Below are 25,777 nucleotides of genomic sequence, written 5' to 3' on the forward strand. Positions count from 1 at the left end.
GTGGACTTGGGGAGTGGCATGCATGCAGAAAGGGGAGGGAGGGTGGGATGGGGAGGGGAGGAGGGAGGGGCTTATGGGGGGATACAAAATGAATAAAGTGTAATTAATAAAAAATTTAAAAAAGATCAGGTTTCCATAGGTGTGTGGGGCTTTTATTTCTGGGTCTTCTATTTGATTCCATTGAACCACCATTCTGTTTCCATGCCAGTACCATGCAGTTTTTACTACTGTTGCTCTATAGTACAGCTTGAGATCAGAGATGGAAATGCCTCCACAAGATCTTTTATTGTAGAGGATTGTGTTAGCAATTCTGGGTTTCTTGTTATTCCAAATGAAGTTGAGAATTTTTCTTTCAAGTACTGTAAAGAATTGTGTTGGTAATTTGATGGGAATTGCATTGAAACTGTAGATTGCTTTTGGTAAGATGGCCATTTTTACTATGTTAATCCTGCCCAGCCATTAGCATGGAAGATCTTTCCATCTACTGATATTTTCTTCTATTTCTTTCTTCAGAGAATTGATTTTTTTCATACAAGTATTTGACTTGCTCGATTAGAGTTACATAGTTACATCAAGATTCTTTTTGTTTCTTGTGGCTATTGGGAAGGGTTTTTTCCCCCCTGATTTCTTTCTCAGCCCATTTTTCTTTTGTATACAGGAGGGCTACTGATATTATTTTTTTAGTTAATTTTGTATCCAGATACTTTGCTAAAGGTGTTTATTACTCTACGAGTTACTTGATAGAATTTTGGGGGTCACTCATGTATACTATATCATCTGCAAATAGTGATACTTTGACTTCTTTTCCCATCTGTATCCCCTTGATCTCCTTCAACTGTCCTATTGCTCTAGCAAGGACTTCCAGAACTATGTTGAGGAGATATGGAGAGAGTGGGCAGCCTTGCCTTGTCCCTGACTTCAGTGGGAATGATTTAAGTTTCTCTCCATTCAGTTTAATGTTGGTTATAAGCTTGCTGTTTATTTTCTTTACTATGTTTAGGTAAGTGCCTTGTATCCCTGATCTCTCCAGGACTTTAAACATGAAGAATATGTTGGATTTTATCAAATGCTTTTTCAGCACCTAAGGAGATGATCATGTAGTTTTTTTTTTCTTTCAGTTTGTTTATATGGTAGATTACATTGATGAATTTCCATATATTGAACACTCTGCATCCCTGGGATGAAGCCTACTTGGTCATAGTGGATGATATATTTGATGTGTTCTTAGATCAGGTTTGCAAGTATTTTGTTGAGTATTTTTGCATCAGTGTTCATAGGGAGATTGGCCTGAAATTCTATTTCTCTGTTGGGTCTTTGTGAGGTTTAGGTATAAAGGGGACTGTGCCTTCATACAATGAGTTTGGTAATCTTTCTGTTTCTATTTTGTGGAATAGTTTGAAGAGAATTGGAGTTAGCTCTTCTTTGAAAGTCTGATAGAATTCTGTGCTGAACCTGCCTGGCCCTGGGCTTTTTTAGGGATGGGAGAATTTTGATGACTGCTTCTATTTCCTTAGGGGATATAGGACTATTTAATTTATTTACTTGACCTTGATTCATCTTTGGTAAGTGGAACTAAATCAAGAAAATTTTACATTTCATTTAGATTTTCAAATTTTGTTGCATATAGGCTTTTGAAGTAAGACCTAATAATTCTTTGGATTTCCTCAGTGTCTGTTGTTATGTCCCTCCCCCTGCCCCTTTTCTTTTCTGAATTTGGTGTTTTTGATCGTTTCTCTCTGCCTTTTAGTTAGTTAGGCTAAGGGTTTGTCTATCTTATTGATTTTGTCAAAGAACCAGTTATTGGTTTCATTGATTCTTTGAATTGTACTCTTTGTTTCTTGTTTATTGATTTAAGGCCTGAGTTTGGTTAATTCTAGCTGTGCACTCCTCTTGAATGTGTCTGCTTCTCTTTTTTTCTAGGGATTTAGAGTGAGCCATTAAATTGCTTGTCAGAGATATTTCAAATTTCTTTACGAAGTCACTTAGTGCTATGAACTTTTCTCTTAGCACTATTTTCATTGTGTCCCATAAGTTTGTGTATGTTGTACCTTCATTTTCATTGAATTCTACAAAGTCTTTAATTTCTTTCTTTCTTCCCTGACCCAGATGTCACTGAGTAGTGAGTTGTTCAGTTTCCATGAGTGTGTAGGCTTTTTGCTATTTCGTTGTTGTTGAGGTCCAGCTTTATTGCATGGTGGTCTAATAGGATACAAGGGATTATTTCAATCTTCTTGTATCTGTTGAGGCTTGCCTTGTGACCAAATATATGGTCTATTTTGGATACTGTTCCATGAGGTGCTGAGTAGAAGGTATATTGTTTTGTGTTTGGGTGATAGATTCTATATGACATCTGGTAGGGTCATTGTTTGTTTACTTTCTATTTTATTGAACTGTCTCTGTGTTGAAAGTGTGGTGTTGAAGTCTCCCACTATTAATGTATGGGGATCTATGTGTGATTTAACTTTTATTAATATTTCTTTACAAATCTGGGTATCCTTTTATTTAGGGCATAGATGTTTAGAATTGTGATGTCTTCTTGGTGTAATTTTCCTTTGATGAGTATGAAGTGACCTTCCCCATCTCTTTTGATGAATTTTGGTTGAAAGTCTATTTTATGAGATATTAGAATGGCTACTCCAGCTTGCTTTTTGGGTCTGTTTTCTTGGAAAGATATCTTCCAGCTCTTTACTCTCAGGTAATGTCTATTTTGTCACTTAGGTGTGTTTCTTGTATTCAAGAGATGGTTGAGTCTTGTTTATGCATCCATTCTGTTAGTCTGTGTCTTTTTATTGGAGTTTTACTTCCATTGATGTTGAGAGAGATTAATGACCAGTGGTTGTTAGATCCTTTGATTTTGCTGTTGGTTGTGGTAGTGTGTTTGTATGCTTGGTTTCTTTTACTTTTGCTGTAGTGAGGTTATTTATTTCTTGTGCTTTCCTGACTGTAGTTAGATTTCTTTGGTTGTACTTTTCCTTCTAGTATCTTCTGTAACACTGGTTTTGTGGGTAGGTGTTGTTTAAATTTGTTTTTGTCATTTAATATCTTGTTTTCTCCATCTATGAGGACTGAAAGTTTTGCTTCGTGTAGTAGCCTGGGCTGATATTTGTGTTCTATAACGGTTTGCATGATATTTTCCAGGCCCTTCTGACTTTCATAATCTCTGTTGAGAAGTAAGTGTGATTCTGATGGGTTTGCCATTTTATGTTCTTGGCCTTTTTCCCTTGCAGCTTTTAATAATTTTCTTTGTTCTGTATACTAACTATTTTGATAAATATGTGATAGGAGGATTTTTCTTTTCTGGTATAATGTACTAGGTGTTCTGTAGGCCTCTTTTATGTTTATAGGCCACTCCTTTAAATTGGGGAATTTTTCTTCTATGATTTTGTTGAAAATATTTTCTGGGCCTTGGAAACAACAATCTCATTTTCCCTCTATTTTTATTATTCTTCAGTTTTGTCTTTTCATGTTGTCTTGGATTTCCAGGATGTTTGTGTAAAGAATTGTTTAGATTTAACATTTTTTTGACAGATGCATCAATTTCTTCCACTGTATCTTCCACATCTGAAATTCTTTCTTCCATTTCTTGTAGTCTATTGATTATGCTTACCTCTGTAGTTCTTGTTTTCTTCCCTAAGTTCTTCCTTATCATGATTTCTTCCATTTGTGTTTTCTTTAACTTTCCAATTCTGTCTTCAGAAGTGTTTTGTTGATTTCCTTTACCTGTCGGACTATATTTTCCTTCATTACCTTTACCTTTCTGTTTTAACAGTCCTCTGTTCCTTTTATTTCTTTCATTAATTATTTTTTTCTTTATTTCCTCTCTGAAGGCCACAACTGTTTGGCTGCATATTCCTGTATTTCTTTAAGGATGGCCATAATCTGTTTGACTTTATCTTTCTCTATTTCTTAACGCATTTTATTTGTTGCCTCTGTCATACTTTTTATATGAATAAATGTAAGGTCATCTTCTAGATTTTCACTTTTGTTAGGGTGTCCAGGGCTACTTGCCCCTGGATAACTGTATTCTAGAAATGCCATATTGCTTTGGTTTTTGTTGGTTGTGCTTGTACGCTGACCTCTACCCATCTGTCTGTCTCAGGTGTTAGCTGTTAGTTTTTGGTGCCTGCTAGAATCTTATGGTGGGGAGAATCCCTTGACAGGAACATGGTTGTTCCTGAAAGAGGCCTCCTCAGCTTCTTGGGTATGGTCACTGGATGGCTGGTGCTTCTCAAAGAATTACCACAGCTCACCTCAGGTATGTGGTCCTGTTGGGTAACTGGTGTCATTGGTAGTCAAGGGGGCTCTCCTCTCACCAGGAGAAGTCTTGGAAACAGCTTTTCTGACACTAGGTTTCTTACTCTGACTTTAGTGAGCTGCTGCTGCTGCTCATACACTGTGTTTGTTGGGTGCAGCCCTATTGTAGAACCCGGGAACCCCGCAGTTTGGTCAGTTTATCCAGGGAGACAGGTTGCACCTTGGAGCAGTGTCTGGGGGCTGGTGCCTTAGGTCCCAGGCTTCTGTAGGTCTGAGGTTGGAACTCTGTGCTCTAGTACCCAAGCGGTAATCAGTGGCAGGTGCGCATAGCAAACAGGTGTGTGGCTGGCGGCTAGAGCCCTGATTCTGTGGGAATCCATGAACTTTTCGGGGATTAGCTTGGTGCCCTGCATTCGAACTTGGGTGTCCTGTATTCGAACCTGATGTTCCCCCACTGTGGGGTTTCCTCCCAACGGGGAGAACCAGTCTGGGGTGTTTTGGAATCCACAGTTCAGTTTGGGATGGTGAGTAGATCACACAGGCACAGGAGAGTGGCTCAGCATTGGTGACTGGGCACCTGCAGGAACCCAGGAACTTTGCCTGAGATCTTTTTGTGATGGTGGTAGGTAAGGGAGTGAGAAGTGGTCTCTCCTGGGTGCCCTGAGGTAAGACCTGGTATTTCCTTCACCCAGAGGTTTCTTCTAGACAGGGAAACTTATTCTCTGGTGTTTTGGGCCCACAGTCCTTTCTGGGATGGTGAGTCTTGTGTGCAGGCATGCGTCTCTGGGCTAGAGGTTGAGTGCCTGCTAGAGCCCAGGACCTGGAGCTCTGGACCTTTTCCAGGTGTCTGCATGATCTGATTTTGGTTGGTCCCAATTTCTTCCTTCACTGTGAATTTTTCAATTGTCTAGAAAACCCACTCTCTGTTGTTTTGGGACTGACAGTTCAGTCTGGTATGCAGGTATGTGGCTCTGGGCTGGAGACTGAGTGCCTGCTGTGACTGGGGAACTCTTCTGTGGTTTAGCTGGATGACCTGAGAATGGACCTGATTGCTTCCCACACTGTGGGTTTTCCTCTCACCTGGGAAGGAAATTCGCTGGTGTTTTAGGGCTCATAGTTCAGTGGGTTGGTCATTGTGCAGACACTGCTGTCCTGTTCATCAGTGCCCTCTCGGTGCCGCTGTCTTGGATCTTTCAAAATAAAAAAAAAATATTTAATCTACATTTAAATATCAGTAAGTTTAAGGTTAACGTGTGAGAGAGCCTCCATCTCCACTCCATGGCCTGTCACACTAGAAAAAAAAAAAGTGAATCAAGATAAATGCTGCAAACATTGTGGCACTCTGTCTCCAGCCTTGCATTTCCCACTACAGATGCCTCAAAGCAGTGGGAATTGAAATCACCATCCATCACCATTAATGGAAGCAACTCTGTGCTATATCACTTAGCTATGAATAAATGAAATGACCTAGGGCTTTCTGCAGTTAAAAAAGACAGTTCAGAGTAGTATCCTTGCATTTCTTGGGATTTGTATACCCACAGGTTGTTTTCCTTCCTTGAATGCTTTGAAACTTCTAATGTTAGCTTCTTTCTATGAGTTCACTTCAATCCAAAATACTGAGTTTCTATGGAATAGAGGGTGGGGAAGGAGAAAAAAAAAGTCTGCTTGTATTGGGAATTTTACTTTAAGCCTTTTATGTGTAGACATTACTCTAACTGCTGACAACAAAGTCTAATTGGTATTCTCTCCCCTTTCTTTCCAGGGTGATTGGGTGTGGCTGAAAAAGTTCCCATCTGGAGATTTTGGAGACATTAAGTCCATCAAATCCAGTGCCAGTGATGTGTTTGAAATGGTATGAGAAACTCTCATTTCTATGCATTCTTATTCAAACCAGTACTAGGTGGGAGGCAGTCTTAGAAACCCAGTACAAACACAGAGTTGTTATTACTATATTGATATGATCCTGTGATGCAATAGCAAAGTCAATGAAAATGGAAGTTGCTGAATCTGAATCAAAGAAGGAGCTTCATTGGCTTGAACCTGTCACCAATACTTTTAAAGAATTCTGGTCAGTTATTCCTAGACTGACCCTCCACCTGGGTTTGCCTAATATTTGCATGGTTTGCATTATGCATTATAAGTTAGGCAGATAACTTCAGGAGTGATGTTGTCTTTTTCTGTGAAGGCACATAATATCAACAATCCCACTGCTGATGATGTTTGACCTTTGAGTACATTGCTGAGCTACATATCTTCCTCACCAAGAGTTACTTATCCTCATAATAATTAGTACTTAATATTTACACAATTTGAATATATGGGAATAGTTTGATCCCCTTTTTGAGATAAGATCTTACCCTGTAACCCAGGCTGGCCTGTAACTCACTTTGTAGTACAGGCTGGCCCTCAAATCATAATAGTCATCCCGCCTTAGCCTTATAAGAACTGAAATTAAAAGTGTGAGACACCATGCTTGGGTCTTATTGAATTTTTAATTAATTTTTTATTTTTATATTAATTACAGTTTATTCATTTGTATCCAGCTGTATCCCCCTCTCTTATTCACTTCCAATCCCACCCTCCCTCCCTCATCTCCTCCCATGCTCCTCTCCAAGTCCACTGATAGGGGAGGTCCACCTCTCCTTCCACCTGACCTTAGTCTATCAGGTCTCATCAGGACTGGTTGCACTATACTCCTCTGTGGCCTGGCAAGGCTGCTCCCCCATCAGTAGGAGGTGGTCAAAGAACTAGCCACTGAGTTCATGTGAGAGACAGTCCCTGTTCCCCTTACTAGGAAAACCCATTTGGATACTGAGCTGCCATGGGCTACATCTGAGCAGGGGTTCTAGGTTATCTAGGTTATACCTATGCATGGTCCTTGGTTGGAGTATCAGTCTCAGAAAAGACCTCTGGGCCCAGAATTTTTGGTTTTGTTGCTTTCCTTGTGGAGCTCCTGTCCTCTCCAGGTCTTACTATCTACTCCTTTCCTAAGCTTCCCTGCACTCTGTGCAAAGTTTGGTTGAGTCTCAGCATCTGCTTTGATACACTGCTGGGCAGAGTCTTTCAGAGTCCTTCTGTGGTAGGCTCTTGTCCTGTTTCCTGTTTTTCCTTCTTCCAATGTCCATCCCGTTTGTCTTTCTGAGTGAGGATTGATCATCTTACCCAGAGCTTCCTTCTTGCTTAGCTTATTTGGTTGTGCATATTTTAGTATGTTTATCCTATATTATATGTCCAAGATCCACTTATAAGTGGGCATATATACTGTGTGAGTCTTTCTGCTTCTACTTTGTCTTATTGAATTTTTACAACCCACTCTTATTCTCTGTTTTGTTTACTAATTGGTAATTTTATAATACTAACACTTTCTGTACTTTCTTGTTGACACTTATTATAAGAAAGAGCCTTTCCTTCTTCTCTATTATTTATATTGTTTTATTTTTAATCATTACACATGCATAGGTTTTCCACTTAGTTAGAGAGGGTCAACATCTTTGCCAAATTTCCAATTCAAAAAGAAAAGGATTTAACACAGTCCAATGTTATCTGTTAGTCATACATATGTACTTCTATTTCTGATTGTCTATGAAGTTTTTATCATGTTGTTTTTTAAAACATTTCTTCTATCTTTTGAAATGGTTGCTGCTTATACCTTTATTCTGTTAATATAGAAAGTTATATTGCCTGAAAATAAATATTGAATAAACCTTAGCATAACTGGGATAAATTCCACTTGCTCATTGCATACTATCCTTAAAAAGTAATCCTAGCAGCGTTTTCAAAGCAAAGACTCATGATCAAACCTATGGCAGAGTACAGGGAATCATAAGAAAGAAGGGGAGTTGGTCTGATGGGGAAAGGATAGGAGCTCCACAAGGACCAAATATATCTGGGCACAGGGTCTTTTCTGAGACTGACATTCAACCAAGGACCATGTATGGATATAACCTAGAACCTCTGCTCAGATGTAGCCTGTGGTAGCTCAGTAACCAATTGGTTTCCCATAGTGAGGGGAACAAGGACTATTTCTAACAGGAACTCAATGACTGGCTCTTTGGCCTCCCCACCCCCCCAAGGGAGGAGCAGTCTTCTTGGGCCACAGAGGAGAGCTTTGCAGCCAGTCCTGAAGATACCTGATAGAGCAGGATCGGATGAATGGGGAGGAGGTCCCCCCTATCGGTGGACTTGGAAAGGGGCACGGTGGAGATGAGGGAGGGAGGGAGGGACTGGGAGGGAATGAGAGATCGGGACACGGCTGGGATACAGAGTTAATAAAATGTAACTGATAAGAAAAAAATAAAATTAAAAAAAAAGTAATCCTATAAGGGGCTGGAGAGATAGCTCAGCAGTTAAGAGCACTGGCTGCTCTTCCAGAAGTCCTGAGTTCAATTTCCAGCAGCCACATCATGGTTCCCAACTATATAATGAGATCCGGTGCCCTCTTTAGGGCAACAATGTTAATAAGAAAGATTTACTGATAGAACTTTTTTTATATTATATATCCTTACCAAATTCTTGCCAATATATTTTTCATTTACTTTTAAAATTTCCCTATTGTATAATTCCATGATTTTTTTCTTTGTATACTTTAATGCTCTAATGTTAAGGGCATACATGTTAGTGTGTTAGTAAATGCTTTTCAGTACTGTGAAAAAAAATACTGAATTTTGAATAATTTCTGATTATAGTTTTGTACATACTTTCATGATGAATGTTTTTTTTTCTTTTTTTTAACCTACCCATGTAATATCACCAAACACAGAGTTGTTTGTAAACTACTTTACTTCCTTGGATCCAGTATATGTTAGCTTCAGAACACAAGTACGCATGTACACTTATGATAGCAAGATCATACTTTTCATCATTATGAAGCATTCATTTTTATCTCTGGTAGTAGTTATTTTCTTGAGTTATATTTTATTCAGTAATAATATAACCACTCTGGATTTCTGATTTGATATTGTTATTCTATTTTTAATCCTTGTACTTTCAGTCTAGTTTTTTTAATTTAATATTCATTTTTTTCAGGCAGTATACATTTGGATTTTTTTTTGCCCCCCTTGCTGTTCTGTAACTCCTACTCAGTAACAGTAGTCTTCAGTATGTTGAGGTACCAATTCTCTGTTTTATTTTTGCTCATTTTTTGTCTTCCTTTTAGCTAAAATTATGTGGAGGGACTTCAGTTTGTTTTTTATATTTGCATTTTAGGTATACGCCATCGAATTTTTTAATTAATTCTTCTAGAAAGTCCTGAATGCATTTTGAACTTGTTACAATACAAAGTTAATATTATATCACTTTTACTAAAATATGAGAAATTTGTAGACACATTGCCCTTTTTAGCTTGTCTACATTTTTTGCTTTACTGCTTGAATGTATATTATCTTCATGTATATCATGAACCACAAAATGCAGGGCCAATTTTTGCTTTAAATGTTCATATATATATGAAATTAAACAAAATGCATTATTTTATATTTATCAACACATTTACCATTTGTAATAATGTCTATTTTTCCTAGTAGTCCCAACACTTATAGAAAGATGTGAGAACATAAAGTGGTATAAAATTTTGAAAGTCAGGGATGAAGAGATGGCATTCAGAGCAATGTTTTTTTTTATTTTTTTATTTTTTTCCGGAGGACCTTAATTCAGTTCCTAGTTCCTGTGTTGGGTGGCTCACAATCATCTGTTACTCTAGTCTTGGGGAACTGCCACTTTATCCTGGCTTTCATGGGAACACACATATGTGTCATACATTTTTACACACATATATATGCAAAAATAAAAAAATGAAATATATACTTTTCAAAAAGTTCAAAAAGTCCTCTGGCTGTTGCAAAATATTAGTTGACAATATTAGATCATAAAGTTTCAAGTATAAGAGCCAGGCACAGTGGCACAGGCCTGTAATCCAGCACTTGGAGGGCATTGGCAGGCAGATCTCTATGAGTTCAAGGCCAGCCTGGTCTACAAAGCAAGTCCAGGACATTCAAGGCTACACAGAGAAACCCTGTCTCAAAAAATCCAAAACAACATCAACAAAATTCTAGTATAGGGGCTGGAGAGACGGCCAAAAATTTAAGAGCATGTCTCACTCTTCCACCAGGATCCAATTTTTTTTATTTAATTAGAATTTTATATTTTTAAGGTATTTTTTTATTATTAATTACACTTTATTCATTTTGTATTCCCTCATAAGCCCCTCCCTCCTCCCCTCCCGGTCCCACCTTCCCCCCCTTTCTGCATGCATGCCCCTCCCCAAGTCCACTGATAGGAGAGGTCCTCCTCTCCTTCTTTCTGATCTTAGTCTATCAGTTCTCATCAAGAGGATGGACATCAGAAGAAAAAGAAAACAGGAAACAACCTCGGAACCTGCTACAGAGGGCCTCTGAAAGCCAGAAGAAAACAGGAAACAACCTCAGAACCTGCCACAGAGGGTCTCTGAAAGACTCTGCAGTGCAGACTGTCAAAGCAGATGCTGAGCCTGATGGCCAACTGATGGGCAGAGTGAATGGAATTTTATGTAAGAAGTGGGAAATAGTAAGAGCTGGAGAGGACAGGAACTCCACAAGGAGAGCAACAGAACAAGATAATTTGAACATAGGGAACTTCCCAGAGACTCATACTCCAAGCAAGGACTATTCATGGAGATAACCTAGAACCCTGACAATGCAGCCACTTCTGATGAGAATTTTATTTTTTACATTTTCTTTTTTAATTAAATTTTTATTTTTTAATATTAATTACAGTTTATTTACTTTGTATCCCAGCTGTAGCCCCCTCCTTCATTTCTTTTTTTTTTTACTTTTTTCTTATTGTTTGTTATTATTAGTTACATTTTATTAACTCTGTATAAGATTCAATTTTGATTCCAACAACTACCTGAAACTCAATCTCCAGGAGCTCAAACTCAATGTCTCTGGGAATACCTGCATTAACATATACATGCATGCACATGCAAGCACGTGCCGGCACACACACATGTAAACACACACAATTAAAAAAATAAAAGAGAAAATCCTGAAAAACTCTATTTCCAGTACTTAAATAATATATTCTATATTACTATTGACTTTTGGATGAGAAGTAGATAGGGTAGTACAGTTATATGAACAATACTTTATACAATGAACAAAACAAAATAATGTGCTAGATACAGACTTGTAGTCAATTAGCCAATGGAGGTAGAGAAATCTTTTTGCTGCAAAATGAATTAATGGATAATTTAATAAAATCTGGTATTGGAAAAGTAGGTGGGATTAAATCTGAGGTTTTCATATTTCAGAACCATTTTTAATTGACCAAAGAATTATTTAAGCTTATATAGTTTAGTTTTTGACTCAGAAGCAGGTATCTCTGGTAGTTGAATCCTTAAAGGTTTTATGTCAGAAAGGTAAATAACAAATATCCTGATATAAGACATGTTCAACCCTTGAAATTTTGATGGTAGACAGCTAAGGAAACATTATAGTAGAGGAGAAGTATATGCTTACCAAGTAAATGCTCAGCTTGTTAAAATGCTCCAAACTTCTTTCCTGTATTATTCAAGATCTGCGTAGGATATGAATGCATGCAGTTATCTATATACTTTCAAAACAGGATCTTCTCTCATGGTTACAAATAAAGGTGAATGGTTGTAAAGTTCAGGCAGAGATGCAGTTCTGAAATATGCCAGTGTTATCCTAAATATTTAATGTTGTTTGGTGCTGGGGACTGATCCCCGCAGAACATGTATATGGTCAGTTATTCAGCTATAACTCTAATCTTTTGATATGTTTTGTTTTTTTAGACAGGTTTATATTATGTAGCCCCGACTGGCCTGGAACTTGCTTTGTAGCCAAGGTACCCTTGAATTCACAAAGATGTATCTGCCTTGCTTCGTGAGTGGTGAGATTAAAAGTGTATGCCATTACACTGAGAGCATTCAGTATTTTAAAAACTACAAAAAAATTCTTTTTAGCATTTACATTGTTTATTTATTGGGTTTTACTGAGGATATATACTCCCAAATTTTAGATTTTTTTATCTTTGATTTTTTAATTCATTTTACATCCCAATAGTAGCCCCTTACCTTCTCTCCTCCTGGTCTCACCTACCCTCCTTCTTCACCAATCCCCCCTTCCCTACTCCACAGAAAAGGGGAGACTCCCCACCAATATACTCTGGCACATGAAGTCATGTTCAGATTGATTGCATCTTCTTCCACTGAGGCCAGGCAAGGCAGCCCCCACAGAAGGCAGTCATCAGAAAGCAAGCAACAGTGTCCATGTCAGAGACAACTCCTGCTCCCCTTACCCACATGAAGCCTGAGCCATCAGCTACATAAGAAATACTGCAAAAAAAAAATTTCTCTGTTCAAAAGCAATCTACAGATTCAATGCAATTCTCATCAAATTACCAACACAATTCTTTACAGACCTGGAAAGAAAAAGTCTCAATTTCATATGGAATGAAAAGAAACCCAGAATTGCTAAAATAATCCTCTACAATAAAAGATCTTCTGGAGGTATCTCCATCCCTGATATTAAGCTGTACTATAGAGCAACAGTAATAAAAACTGCATGGTACTGGCATAGAAACAGAATGGTGGATCAACGGAATCGAACAGAAGACCCAGAAATAAACCCACACACTTATGGACACCTGATCTTTGACAAAGATGCCAAAACCATACAATGGAAAAAAGAGCATCTTCAACAAATGGTGCTGGTCCAACTGGATGTCTACATGTAGAAAAATGCAAATAGATCCATACTTATCACCCTGCACAAAACTGAAGTCCAAGTGGATCAAAGACCTCAACATAAAACCAGACACATTAAATTGGTTAGAAGAAAAAGTGGGGAAGACCCTAGAACTCATTGGTACAAGGGACAATTTCCTGAATAGAACACCAACAGCACAGGCTCTAAGAGCAACAATCAATAAATGGGATCTCATGAAACCGAAAAGCTTCTGTAAAGCAAAGGACCCCGTCATCAAAACAAAACGACTGCCTACAGATTGGGAAAGAATCTTCACCAACCCTCTATCTGACAGAGGGCTAATATCCAGTATATATAAAGAACTCAAGAAGCTGAAAAACAACAAACCAAGTAATCCAATTTAAAAATGGGGAACAGAGCTAAACAGAGATTTCTCAATAGAGGAATATCGAATGGCAGAGAAACACTTAAAGAAATGCTCAACCTCATTAGCCATCAAGGAAATGCAAATCAAAACAATCCTGAGATTTCACCTTACATCCATCAGAATGGTCAAGTTGAAAAACTCAAGTGACAACACATGCTGGAGAGGTTGTGGAGAAAGGGGAACCCTCCTCCACTGCTGGTGGGAATGTAAACTTGTACAACCACTTTTGGAAATCAATCTGGCACTTTCTCAGACAATTAGGAATAGTGCTGCCTCAAGATCCAACTATATCACTGCTAGGCATATATCCAAAATATGCTCAAGTATACACTAAGTGCATTTGCTCAACCATGTTTGTAGCAGCTTTATTTGTAATAGCTAGAAGGTGGAAGCAACCCAGATTCCCCTCCACTGAAGAATGGATACAGAAATTGTGGTACATCTACACAATGGAATATTACTCAGCAATAAAAAACAAGGAAATCATGAAATTTGCTGGGAAATGGTGGGAACTGGAAAGGATCATCCTGAGTGAGCTATCCCAGAAGCAGAAAGACACACACGGTATATACTCACTCATATAGACATATAATATAGGATAAACCTACTAAAATCTGTACACCTAAAGAAACTAATCAAGAGGGAGGACCCTGACTAAAATGCTCAATCCCCATCCTGAAAGGCAAAGAGGATGGACATCAAAAGAAGAAGAAAACAGGAAACAAGTTAGGAACCTGCCACAGAGGGCCTCTGAAAGGCTCTGCCCTGCAGACTATCAAAGCAGACACTGAGACTTATGGCCAATTATTGGGCAGAATGCATGGAATCTTATGAAGGAAGTGGGAAATAGTAAGACCTGGAGAGGACAGGAGCTCCACAAGGAGAGCAACAGAACCAGAAAATTTGAACACAGGGAGCTTCCCAGAGACTCATACTCCAACCAAGGACTATTGGTGGAGATAACCTAGAACCCCTGCACAGATGTAGCCCATGGCAGTTCAGTGCCCAAGTGGGTTACATAGTAATGTGAAGAGGGGCTGCCTCTGACATAATCTGATTGGCCTGCTCTTTGATCAGCTCCCCCTGAGGGGGTAGCAGCCTTACCAGGCCACAGAAGATGACAATGCAGCCACTCCTGATGTGATCTGATAGACTAAGTTCAAAAGGAAGGAGAGGAGGACCTCCCCTATCAGTGGACTTGGGGAGGGGCATGTGTGAAGAAGGAGGAAGAATGATGGGATTAGAAGGGGAAGAGGGAGGGGCTTATGGGAGAATACAAAGTGAATAAAGTGTAATTAATAAAAGTTTACAAATAATAAAAAATTAAAAATATTTCTCTCTCAAACAACAACAAAATTTGGGTATTCTTGATTGGCAGGTTACCCTCCTTCAAAATGATGGTTCACTAATCCAGGTTATAGCCATCTTAAGGCTCTGCTATGTCTTATGACTTTATAAATATGTATATTTATTCACTGGATTGGAAAAATAATATGCAAGGGAGAGGGAGTGTATTTGCTTCTTAAAAGCCTTAACCTAGAAATGGAAAATATCCCTTCTCTTCTATTCCATTGCTTAGACTTCATTTGTATTGCTATACTTAGCTTCAGTAGAAGCTAGGGAATGTGACTTGTTATTTTCCCAATCAGTTTTTATTATTTCTGGAACATAGTTCCAGAGCATAATAATTTTGGTTGCTTGATTCATCAGAGGATGAAATGTTAGAAGAAGGTGCTTAAATTGTTATATGCAATCTGAGTTTTCATGTCTTCCTTACTTGGTTTAGGATGAAGCAGACTAATAATTGTCATGGGTACCAGGCTATTATGCTTAGTAGGTTAATGAGATACTCAATGGTTCTCATTCCCATAAGGATTAACATAATTTTGGCTCAGACTATCTTGTTAAAGGTCTTAGAGTATAATCCATACCAGGGAATGGGCTGCCATCTTCTCCAAACTCTATATGATAATCTTTGACTTCTTTTTTTCACTTCCCACATCATGACATTTCATTTGTAGCTCCAATATACATCTAAGATCTAACCTGTTTCTAGTCATTCACAGTTGCTACCATTCTAACCCTATGTGTACATGAGTGTGTGAACACTCACATATACATAATTATATATGGCCACAAAGTTTTACTGATTATATTCAGAGGACTAGTTTCAGGAACCCTTTAGATGCCAAAATCCATGAATACTCAAATCTCTTACATAAAATGGAATACTACCTTGCACCCAAATTATGAACACCCTACTACATACTTTATGTGTTGGTTATTTTTAATGCCTGTTACAATGTAAATTTCAAGTGTCATATTGTTTTGGGAGTAACAAGAAAAAGCTATGTAGACGTTTAGCATAAAGGCAATTTTTTTCAAATATTGATCTGTAAATTAGCATAATGAACAGATGCAGAGATTCAACTTCTGAACATATGTATGTGTGTATATTTCTGTGTAAACATGTTTTCATGGTACTGTTCTATAGTTAATAAATGTAATGGCCAATTTAACCAACATTTTCTTCATGTTCATGTACCTGACTTCTCTGATATTTAGCTTATTTTCATAAATTATATCTTATAGTGTTAATGATATTCATCTAAATAGAACTTCCTTTATTTCTATGGCCTCAATTCTATGTTCTTTTTTATGTAGGCTGTTCTTTATTTTTCTATCCTGTAAGTACTTACATTGTTTTCCTTTTATTTTTTCTACATACTTTCCTTAGGTATTCTCATGTGCTCATTGACTTTATCTGCCATTTAAACACTTACATTCTCATCCGTCTGATCTCAGACCATACCTATTTCCTGAAATCTAAACTACGAGAACGTAACACTCTGAAGAAGTTCCAAGCAGTCAGGCAGTTGTAGCACACATCTTTAATCCCAGACTTGGGAGACAGTGGCAGGCAGATCTCTGAGATTAAGGCACCCTGACCTACAGAGCTTGTTTGTTCCTGGGCAGCTAGGGCTGTTACAAAGAGAAATCCTACCTTGAAGGGTGGTGGGGGAGAAGGAGATATAGAGTAGTTCCAACTTGATGTTCATGGATGCCTTATTTTGCTGTGAAATTATTGATTTTCTCCACAGTGAAGACTGATTTCTAATTTACATTGGTAGATTGTCTAAAACCTGAGCCTAAGATGGAAATCCATGCTCAAATTATATAACAACAGAAGAAACAAGGTAGAACAGAGATACAAGATAAGTAATTGTTCAGTTTCACCTGGAGTGATACTGTGATCTCACAGAGGATATGCTGAAGCACAAAGTAAACTACATGGTCTCATCTTGAGGCTGAACTTGTGTGCTTTCCTCATTAACTCTTTGCCTGAGGTTTATGAGTGGGACCTAGCCTCTTAGTAAGGTGGCTCTAGGCCATAAGACAATTTTCTTGAGATGGTAGTCACTGTAAATTGTTAGCTAACATGTATAGCAGCTATATAGGAAATGAATAATAAACAGTAAACAGGATGTGGATGGTATACCCCCAAACCTGCCACTACATCTTCCTCAAATCTCATGTATAGCATCACTGTCTATTCTGAAACACATCTATGAGTCAGAGAATGATTATGGAGAGGTACTTTTTCCTCTCTTACATCTGTTTAGTTCAAATATTAATAGAGTATAGTTAAATTCCTTACCAGGGTTCTCTATGAAATTATATGACACATATAACACTGAAATTATGATATTCAATCCATGGCTTGTTGCTCTTGTTTATTACTCTTGATATTTCATATCCTTCCCATTGCACTGTAGTTTGTGAAGACTAAACCTGTTGTAGTTTCCTAATCTCAGAAGTATTTTGCCCCTCCATCATGTCCATTAGTCAACTGTTTTATCTTCTTCAATACATTCTAGTTGTCAATTCTTTGGAATGCTTCCTTTGATACCTGCCTTCCTTACTGCCTGTCTGGATGAGATATTTAACCTCTGAGAGCTCACTCAACATCTCATGGTCTCTTTTAAAACACATTATTTGATGAAATATATTTTTCAGATCACATTTCTAATACTTTAACTGAGTATGAGCTCTTCTGGGACAAGTGATTGCATTGTATTTAATGTTTTCTCATACAATTTATTTAATTTTTTACAGTTTGTATAGAAACATTGCCCTTCATTTTGCACATCCTTATTCTTGTTCTTTTTGTGTAGTATAGTCAACAGCCAATAAGTGAAACAAGACAGATGTGATTGGTTTCTGTGTCTTCTTTGCAGATGAAAGACCTGCGGCATGAGAATGTCAACCCTTTGTTGGGCTTCTTCTTTGATTCAGGGATGTTTGCCATTGTGTCAGAATTTTGTTCGCGAAGGAGCCTAGAAGACATACTGACAAATGATGATGTGAAACTCGATTGGATGTTCAAATCATCACTGCTGCTGGACCTCATTAAGGTGAATGGCAATAAATTGTAATAAATAAAAATAATAAATAAATAATATATAAATTAAAAAATCTTTTTTAAAAGGTGAATGGCAAGACTAACAGGAGTGTTGGTTTTTCCTTATAGATTTAAAATTTATAAAGATTTTGGCTTTTGATTCTGTTCTACTTTCTAAGGTTAGAAATGTAGGATTTTGAGATGTTTTCTTTCCTGTGGGTTGTGATAATTTAACTCCTCTACCTTATCTCCCACATCCTGACTTCCTACCTTCTTACTGCCCTTTTGTTTATATGTATTATAGAATATTGATATAGAAAATATTTGTCCATGTTTCCTCTTAGTCTGAGGGCCAGATTCCCTTTCTGTTTACCATCAAGCTCTCTTCTGCGTTTAACCATATTCTACTTCTCTGCTTTTTGGATATGGGGAAGCACTCATTCCTAAAATATTTTGCACTGTTTTAAAACCAGCTGCTGACCTTCATTTTCTAAAAAAGGTGTCACAGTCTAGAATTACATGATGAGACTTTGCATGTCTGTGTAGACGTGAAACTTTGTGCCTGGAAAGACAAATGTCCACTGATTATATAAGGCAGCACCTCCCTTGTATGTGTTAATGTAAATTTATGGAAAGCTCCATAGATGAGCTTCTGTAGAGCCAATGAACTCTGTAAGATGCTATAAAGCTCTGTGTATGTGTTTTTCATGTAGTTGGTCTGAATAATCTATTATTTATTGAGCTACATACAAATTAATCACAGCCTTGAGCTTTGAGTAATGACTTAAACAGTTTCAAGGAGGCATGGAAGGTGAAGATGTTATCCCATTCTCATTTTGTAAGATGGCCATGATTAACCCCCTCGCCCATAGGCTCAGAGAGGCCACATCAGGCAGTCTCTATTTTGCAATATCTAGCACACACTCTAACTTTTAAATATGTATTTCTCAACTGACTATTAAGTGGCAGAGCTGTTAATAGAATGCGGTGATGGTTAACATTATCATAACTAATAGAAATGCAGATATTCTGATTGCTATTCTATTGTTTTTTTCTACCCACAAGCAAAACCCAGACAAGGAGAGGCCTCTAAATAATAATCTTCTTCAGGCTTGTGATGAGTGATGTTCAAGCACTAGCTAACCTGTGAAAAATCCCGGCCATTATAGACTTGGCTTGCAAGTACTGAAGACTATAGTTTTCCTTAGAGCACAAAATGGAAAGTATGCTAATACAATGGGTTATCAGGCTCAAAGCAGAGTTAGTTAACTAAAACAGCACTTCGTATCAATACTTCTGAGATGATTGTACTAAAATACGTTCATATTCTGTGTACAAGGATTAAGCCCATCTGATAGAGAGTTCTTGTATATCACATTTGACTTTTGTGTAAAGGATCTCAAACATCCCTAGAGACCAGAAATACCTAACTTCTTCATTTAACTATTCTTTTATTTAAAGTAGTAGATTAAATTAACATTTAAAATCCAGTACTATAAATGTATGTTGGAAAAATGTTGACATTTATCCAACCCTCTTCTTTAACTACCTCTACCTTAAGTTAGCTACTGTGAAAAATTTGGAAATGACTTGAAATATTTCATATTTATTTACATATGTCATAACAATTTTATTTAAAACACATGCTATCACATAACTTGCCAACTCATTATTTTGTACTCATTATTTGATTTATAGTTATATCAATATCAGTACATAGTGGTCAACATTGTTTTTTGTAAGTATTGCAGAATATTCAAGGATGAGATTGTATGATAAATCTAGTTACTCCCTTACTGATTATTTAGTTTATTTCCAGTTATACACTATATAAAATCAAAGCTGCAGTGTGTATTCTTCTTGCTCTGTTTGTTAACATATATGCAAGAATACATGCTTTTTCTGAAGAATTAGAACCTCTACAGTATACATATTTAATTTTTTATAGCTCCTGTTAAATTGCCAACCCTCAAAGCCACACCAAGTTTCTACTTCTATTGATAATGAATTGAGAGTTGCATTAGATCTGTTGAGAAAAAAATAAGAATCTCCAGTTTCCTAGAAATGTCATGCAAATGGATCCATAATGTGTTTGAAATGTCAATAGATCTCCCAGGAGCACATAATTTTCAATAAACACAAGAAATGATTCTTAATTAAAGCCAAACATTTTAGAGCTAGAATTGACCTAAACATATTGTCAAAGGTTTATTTTGCTTGTGAATTAGAAAAAAAGGGGCTGAATAATGGATCATAACCTCCCATGCCATTAACAACTTGAGAAATTGGCTCTAAAAGCATAAAATAGTTAAATGAGTGCCTAAATAAATTTGTTATATCATCTGCAGGGAATGAAATATTTACACCACAGAGAATTTATTCATGGGAGGCTGAAGTCTCGGAACTGTGTGGTAGATGGGCGTTTTGTACTGAAAGTGACAGATTATGGCTTTAATGACATTTTAAAAATGCTGAGACTCTCTGAAGATGAACCTTCTGAAGAAGGTAAGCAATGAATTGTATCCTCGGATGTACACAAGGTAATTCCAAGGTTCAAATGAAACTATGCATTGAATCAAAGCCTTAGTGTTTTCAACTCCTCACTTTTGTTGAAAATCCAGCCTCATTTTCAAGCCAAGGGACTTGAATGAAGTCTGCATGTAAACTCAGCACAGCCTTTTCCTTCCAAACAAAGCCATTGCAATAATGCTCAGTCCATGCTGAGGCAGGATTAGGCTGTATTGTTTAGACAACCTAGCAGTCCCTGGAGAATCTTGCTGAGAGCTAGGCACACAGGCACTCAATAAATAGTTGTCAGATGGAATGGAGAGTAAATTAGAAGCTGGACCCCCACAAAGTGTATTCTAGAATGGGATGTCACTAGAGCATCTCAGCACTGTGTCTTTCAGAGAGAAAGAAGCAAGGAGGCAGCCCCCAACAAATCAGTGCTCTATGGGTTGTATGTATGGCTTCAGATAGAGTGATAGACTTGTAAGTAAGCAGGCATGCTTGTGGCATAAATTTTATGTTTTTGTCTTCTGTCTAGTGCACCAGTAACACCACTAAGGAAAGCCTGGCAGAATCATAACTCATCAAAACTAAAAGAGAAATCTGAGGTGTGGGAGAACAGACACTCCTCCAAAGGCAGGGCTGTAGAAAATGGTGGCCTTACAAGTTTTAAATATGCTGACTTTACTACATGGGAGGCAAGAACAATAAAAATCAGAGAGCCACATGTCCAGATAGAGAGCTGGTCATTGAAGGAATCACCTTCACTTCCCCAAATGCATGCAACACTAAACTGTAGGAATCCATCTAGTCTAACTCTCCCATTTACAGAGAACTATACACCGACTTCACAGCAATTGATTTCAAGTGTTCACCCAGTCAACAAACCCTAATTTTCTCTTTCTCTGTCCATTCATGATTTGGAGGAGTTGGAATTCTTGAAAATCATAGTGACAGCCGTGATATTTCCCCTCTCCCACTTCCTCTCTTTCCCTGTCCCTGACATAGCTGTGTGATAATTATTTGTCTAATTCTAATTTGAATGCCTAGTTTTCCATTTGCCTTGCTTTATAGGGTGTTGAGATAATAGGTGCAGAGATGGCAGGTACTTAACATTCTATAAAAATTAGACATATAGAAAAGATAAAACATGATACTTTTCCAGAGTTTCATTTAATTCGCATTTAATTCACAGACTGGCAAAACTTTCAACCATAGGGACATTTGATCTTAAAGTGGGGAAAGGATATCTTCAGTTTGTGGGTGGCTGTGTCTATGTTGGTGTATATGCTTCTGTATGTGTGTGTGTGTGTATGAGTGTATGTCTATCTCTGTCTGTATCTTGGTTCTCATTCTTATTTTACTTCACTTTCTAAACTGCAGTCTATTCTTCACATACTGCAGCCACAGGGAACTTTCTAGACTACAAATCTGATTTTGTTATAGGAGCCCCTCACTGAATGGCTTCCCATTGTCTTTAGGGTAAAGTTCAAATTTCTTTCATGACTTATGGGTCTTACTTGGTCTGGACTTAACCACTTTTTCTCTATCTCTGTGCTCCATCCCTGCTGAACTCCTTCAATCTGTTTATTATGTCAAGCTCTCTCTTCCTTCCAGCACTTTCACATGTGCTGTGCTTTCTGCCTGGGATACTCTGCCCTTTTCAATGTCATAAGCATTTATCCATATATAGCTCAGTTCTTCTTTAGGACTCAGCTTAAGTACTGCTACATCAAGTGGTTTCCTATGACACCTTCTGCCCAGCTAAGTTCCTTTCTTCAAGATCTTTAAGGTCCTCAAATTCATTTTGTATTTGTCCTTTGTTAGTAATACTTTCCTCAGTTGTCTTTTCCTTACCATGGTGATTATGGTTTGGTCAAGCTGGGATTTATAAACCCAGGTCTCTTGACTTCCAGTCCTGTATTTTTTTAAAATGTTATATCATCATGGTTCTTAAAAAAATTGACTTTACCAATACAACAAGCTCAGAGTAAGAAAGTAGTGGCTGCAGCTGATACAAAAGAAGCTAAAATAATTATTTCTAGTCTTTCTGACAGTTCATGTCTAAGGGTAGCAAGTGCCTATTACATAGTTCTGGAGTAGACGTGAGGAAGTAGGGATGGGTTGGAAGACAGGGATGAGTGTTCATTACTATCCAGGCTCTACTGTCTGAGTATAGTCCAGATACAAGCTCATTTTATCCATTACCAACATAGATACCAGTGCTCTCTGGAAGTACTATTTGGTAATGATTGCATTAATCACCAGCTTTTTACCAGACAGTTTGCTTGTTTTTCCTTCTTGTACTTTTAAATTTGCTGGGATTGCACACCAGGAACAAGGACCACTCTTTGTTTTTGTTTTCAAATATCCACCCTGTTTCTTTTCCCTCAACCTCCTCTGCTTGAAATTTCACAGTCATTTCATTATTTTTGTAACTATCATTCTTTCTATGGAGGGAGGCATAAGAGCAAAACCACTGCCATGCATGAACCTCTCTTATGAGCAGAGACTCAGTGTTGGGTGGAAAGTCAGATTGTTATGCCCAGATCTTAGGGACCCCAAAGATCACCAGGAGCTGGACCACAAATGCAAGAACAAAGAGCTTTATTTGGGTGTAAGCTCTGCCTCTCCACCGTCGCCAATGCAATGTAATCAGAGTGGAGAGCCCAGAGCAGCTGCACTGTAGGGTTTTTATTGGGGTTTGGGTAAGAACCTGGACTTCCCAGCTTAGCAGTTACATGATTGGATGACACTCAACAAGGGTAAGCTTGTTACAAAGTGATTGGCTGACTAATAAAACTAACATTGAGCAAGCTATCTGTAGACCTGAGGAATGTTAGGTATTTTTTGTGCCACAAATGTTCTACTATAAGGTTAGTGGGCTTTCCATCACAGATGCCCCATCCTGAGATAAGATACCTTCCCATTCTTGTGGTTATCCTCAGGCTGTTACTTGGGTAGGGAATTTTATGGCCTTGTTCCTGGAATTGGTGACCTATGGCCTAGTTCCTGGGACTGATGACTTTTGGGGGAAGGTCAGACCTGGTCCTCTCATTATGTGCATGTTACTGGGAAACAGATACTTGAAAGACAAAGTAAGAAGATGGGCATATGAAAAAGACCTCAGTCTTTATGTTCTAGCCTTTTCATCATGGTTGTCTAAAAATAAGGCTGAATTTCTCTTTCCTGGATTTTTACTAACAAAACAAATAATGTGTTTTCTATTCATCCTCTTGCTTCATAAGAACTTGTCCTCTTGTCTCCCTTCTAATTCCCCTACATTAAACATGATGATGATAAAAAATTAGCCATCAACAGTCCTAATCCTGCCCCTAGCTTCTGTACCTGTTACCAAGCATATTTTAGCTTTCCAGCCTGGACATCAACAGGTTTATGCCAATTCCTCCTTCACAAAGCCCAGGGAGGAGGTGCTTGACCCTGTCACTTCCTTTTCTATTGTAGGCCCCTTCCCTGCCCCATTATATTTGTTTGTTGGCTCTGCTGCCACAGTGCACCCCCAGTGAGGTCCCTTTCACCTCAGTGCAGGCTCTTTCTGCTGTTCCTAGCTGATTGTCCCGACTCCAGCCTTTCTCCTTGCATCCAGCTTGTGTAGGTTCTCAGATTAACCTTCCCAAACAGTTTTCATCAAATCCCTCTTCAGCTTCTGCACCCCTACTGCCTTTTGTATTCATTCCAAATGCCTTCATTTGGCTGTTAGGGCCCTCATTCTTCTAGCCACCCTCCCCACCCCCACTTCATCAAACCCATTTCTCCTTTCTCATTATTCCCTAACAGAGTCATTCTCTAATCTGCTTACCACCTTCCCACCACCTGCAATTTGCTCCTTTCTGCCTCTTGTTCTTTTGCACATACTGTTCTTTCTTCCTGAAAAGGCCTCACCTCTCTGTTCCAGAAGCTGTACCCTTGACCTTCTTAATGAGCACATTTGAGATTTAGCTTTTCCAGGAAGCCTTCCTGGATTCATTTATCCATCTCAGATGCTTGTTAGTTTAAATCTGATAAAATTATTTATTATATTCAATGATTTTTTAACTCACAGAAATAGTAAATTTTATATAGCCCAACAACAACGACAACCACAAAAAACCAACTCCTCTTTTGACTTTCCCGTGAATATTATAAAAGTCGATTTCTTTATGTGTTAAGATGCCTGCTACGAAATGGTCTAATGTTCTGAATGGTAGAAACTATGAAGGCAGAGATAAATCTTAACCCTGTGTAAGGCCTGAACACAGGAGAACACAGCCATTACTCAAATTTGTTTTTTTTTAATAGATGCATTTTATTGTACAATATAGTGATCCTCATCACTAGGCCTCTTGTATTGTAACAAGGGAAGCACATGGCTGTCTTGTCTTCCTGTATGTGAATGTTTCTTATGCAGCATGAATATTTGATTCATGTTTGGCACCATTTTTCCACATAACACAGTGCCTGGCACATAGTAAATACTCAACAAGTGTTTGAAGAACCAGAGAGTAGCTGCTCTACCTCTTTTGCTCTTCAAAAAACACAGGAGGCCCGAGGACGTTCTAATCCTTTCAGAGAAGACCTGGAGAAAGCAAGTTGTAAATCCCTGAGTCCTGGCACAGTCAAATTACCAGACACTTATAGATCTTAGCGAGTAGCAAATCCATGGCAACCAGTCTGGCAGTGCCTGTGCCTTTCCATGGAAACCTGCCAACTGCTACTGGCAGGCTCAGGAGAGCGAGAAAACAAGCGCCAGATAGTGCCTCTACTGCTGGTGTCCTGACCTTCCCCACTCCTCTATACTGTCTCTTGCTGCATGGTTGTGGGGGTAGAGAGAGTAGTGGTTTCTTCTCTCTCTCTCTCTCTCTCTCTCTCTCTCTCTCTCTCTGTGTGTGTGTGTGTGTGTGTCATCCTTTAGAGTAATAGATTCAGACCCTGAGAGGGTACTAACATGCAAGTCTGTCTAATAAAAATATAAAGCACTTAATAAAACAACACCCTTAGAGCCTTTTAGGACATTGCAGATGTCAGTTAATCCTCCATGCATTTATTAGATAATTCTTCCTTTGCAGAGCTGCTGTGGACGGCCCCTGAACTGTTAAGAGCCCCTGGGGGCATCAGGTTAGGTTCATTTGCAGGAGATGTCTATAGCTTTGCCATCATAATGCAAGAAGTGATGGTCCGGGGTGCTCCTTTCTGCATGATGGATTTGCCTGCCAAAGGTAAGCAGGAAGTGAGAAAAGGGCACTAAAGACTCACTGTGTTCCATATTAGCAGGCCAACCTAGGGTGCTGATTTGCCAGAAGACTGTGTTCGCAGTCTGCTAGTCTACAAAGAGCTAGTCTGTTATATGAAGGTAAGGCTTGGAGCCAGACAGCTTTAAGAATGTGAAAGAAATTCCCTCACCCAGGAAGCTGATCATTTTGCAAACTTGGACATAAGACAGGTGCTTTCAGACCTATGTCAATTTTCTAGTCTGTGCTACTT

General features: G+C 38.3%; 1 protein-coding gene across 1 annotated transcript in view; it reads left to right on the forward strand.

Annotated features, from left to right (window-relative positions):
• Nucleotides 1-25,777, forward strand: part of Gucy2f (guanylate cyclase 2F, retinal) — a 139,805-nt gene that overhangs the window by 80,855 nt on the left and 33,173 nt on the right. Inside the window, exons 7-10 of the mRNA XM_055604984.1 lie at nucleotides 6,017-6,106; nucleotides 17,625-17,801; nucleotides 20,137-20,293; nucleotides 25,363-25,512. Coding sequence (XP_055460959.1) covers nucleotides 6,017-6,106; nucleotides 17,625-17,801; nucleotides 20,137-20,293; nucleotides 25,363-25,512 — 574 coding nt within the window. The remainder of the gene's footprint in view (nucleotides 1-6,016; nucleotides 6,107-17,624; nucleotides 17,802-20,136; nucleotides 20,294-25,362; nucleotides 25,513-25,777) is intronic.

The sequence above is a fragment of the Psammomys obesus genome, unplaced genomic scaffold (genome assembly GCF_907164565.1).
Source record: "Psammomys obesus unplaced genomic scaffold, mPsaObe1.curated_primary_1811, whole genome shotgun sequence".
NCBI classification, from domain to species: domain Eukaryota; kingdom Metazoa; phylum Chordata; class Mammalia; order Rodentia; family Muridae; genus Psammomys; species Psammomys obesus.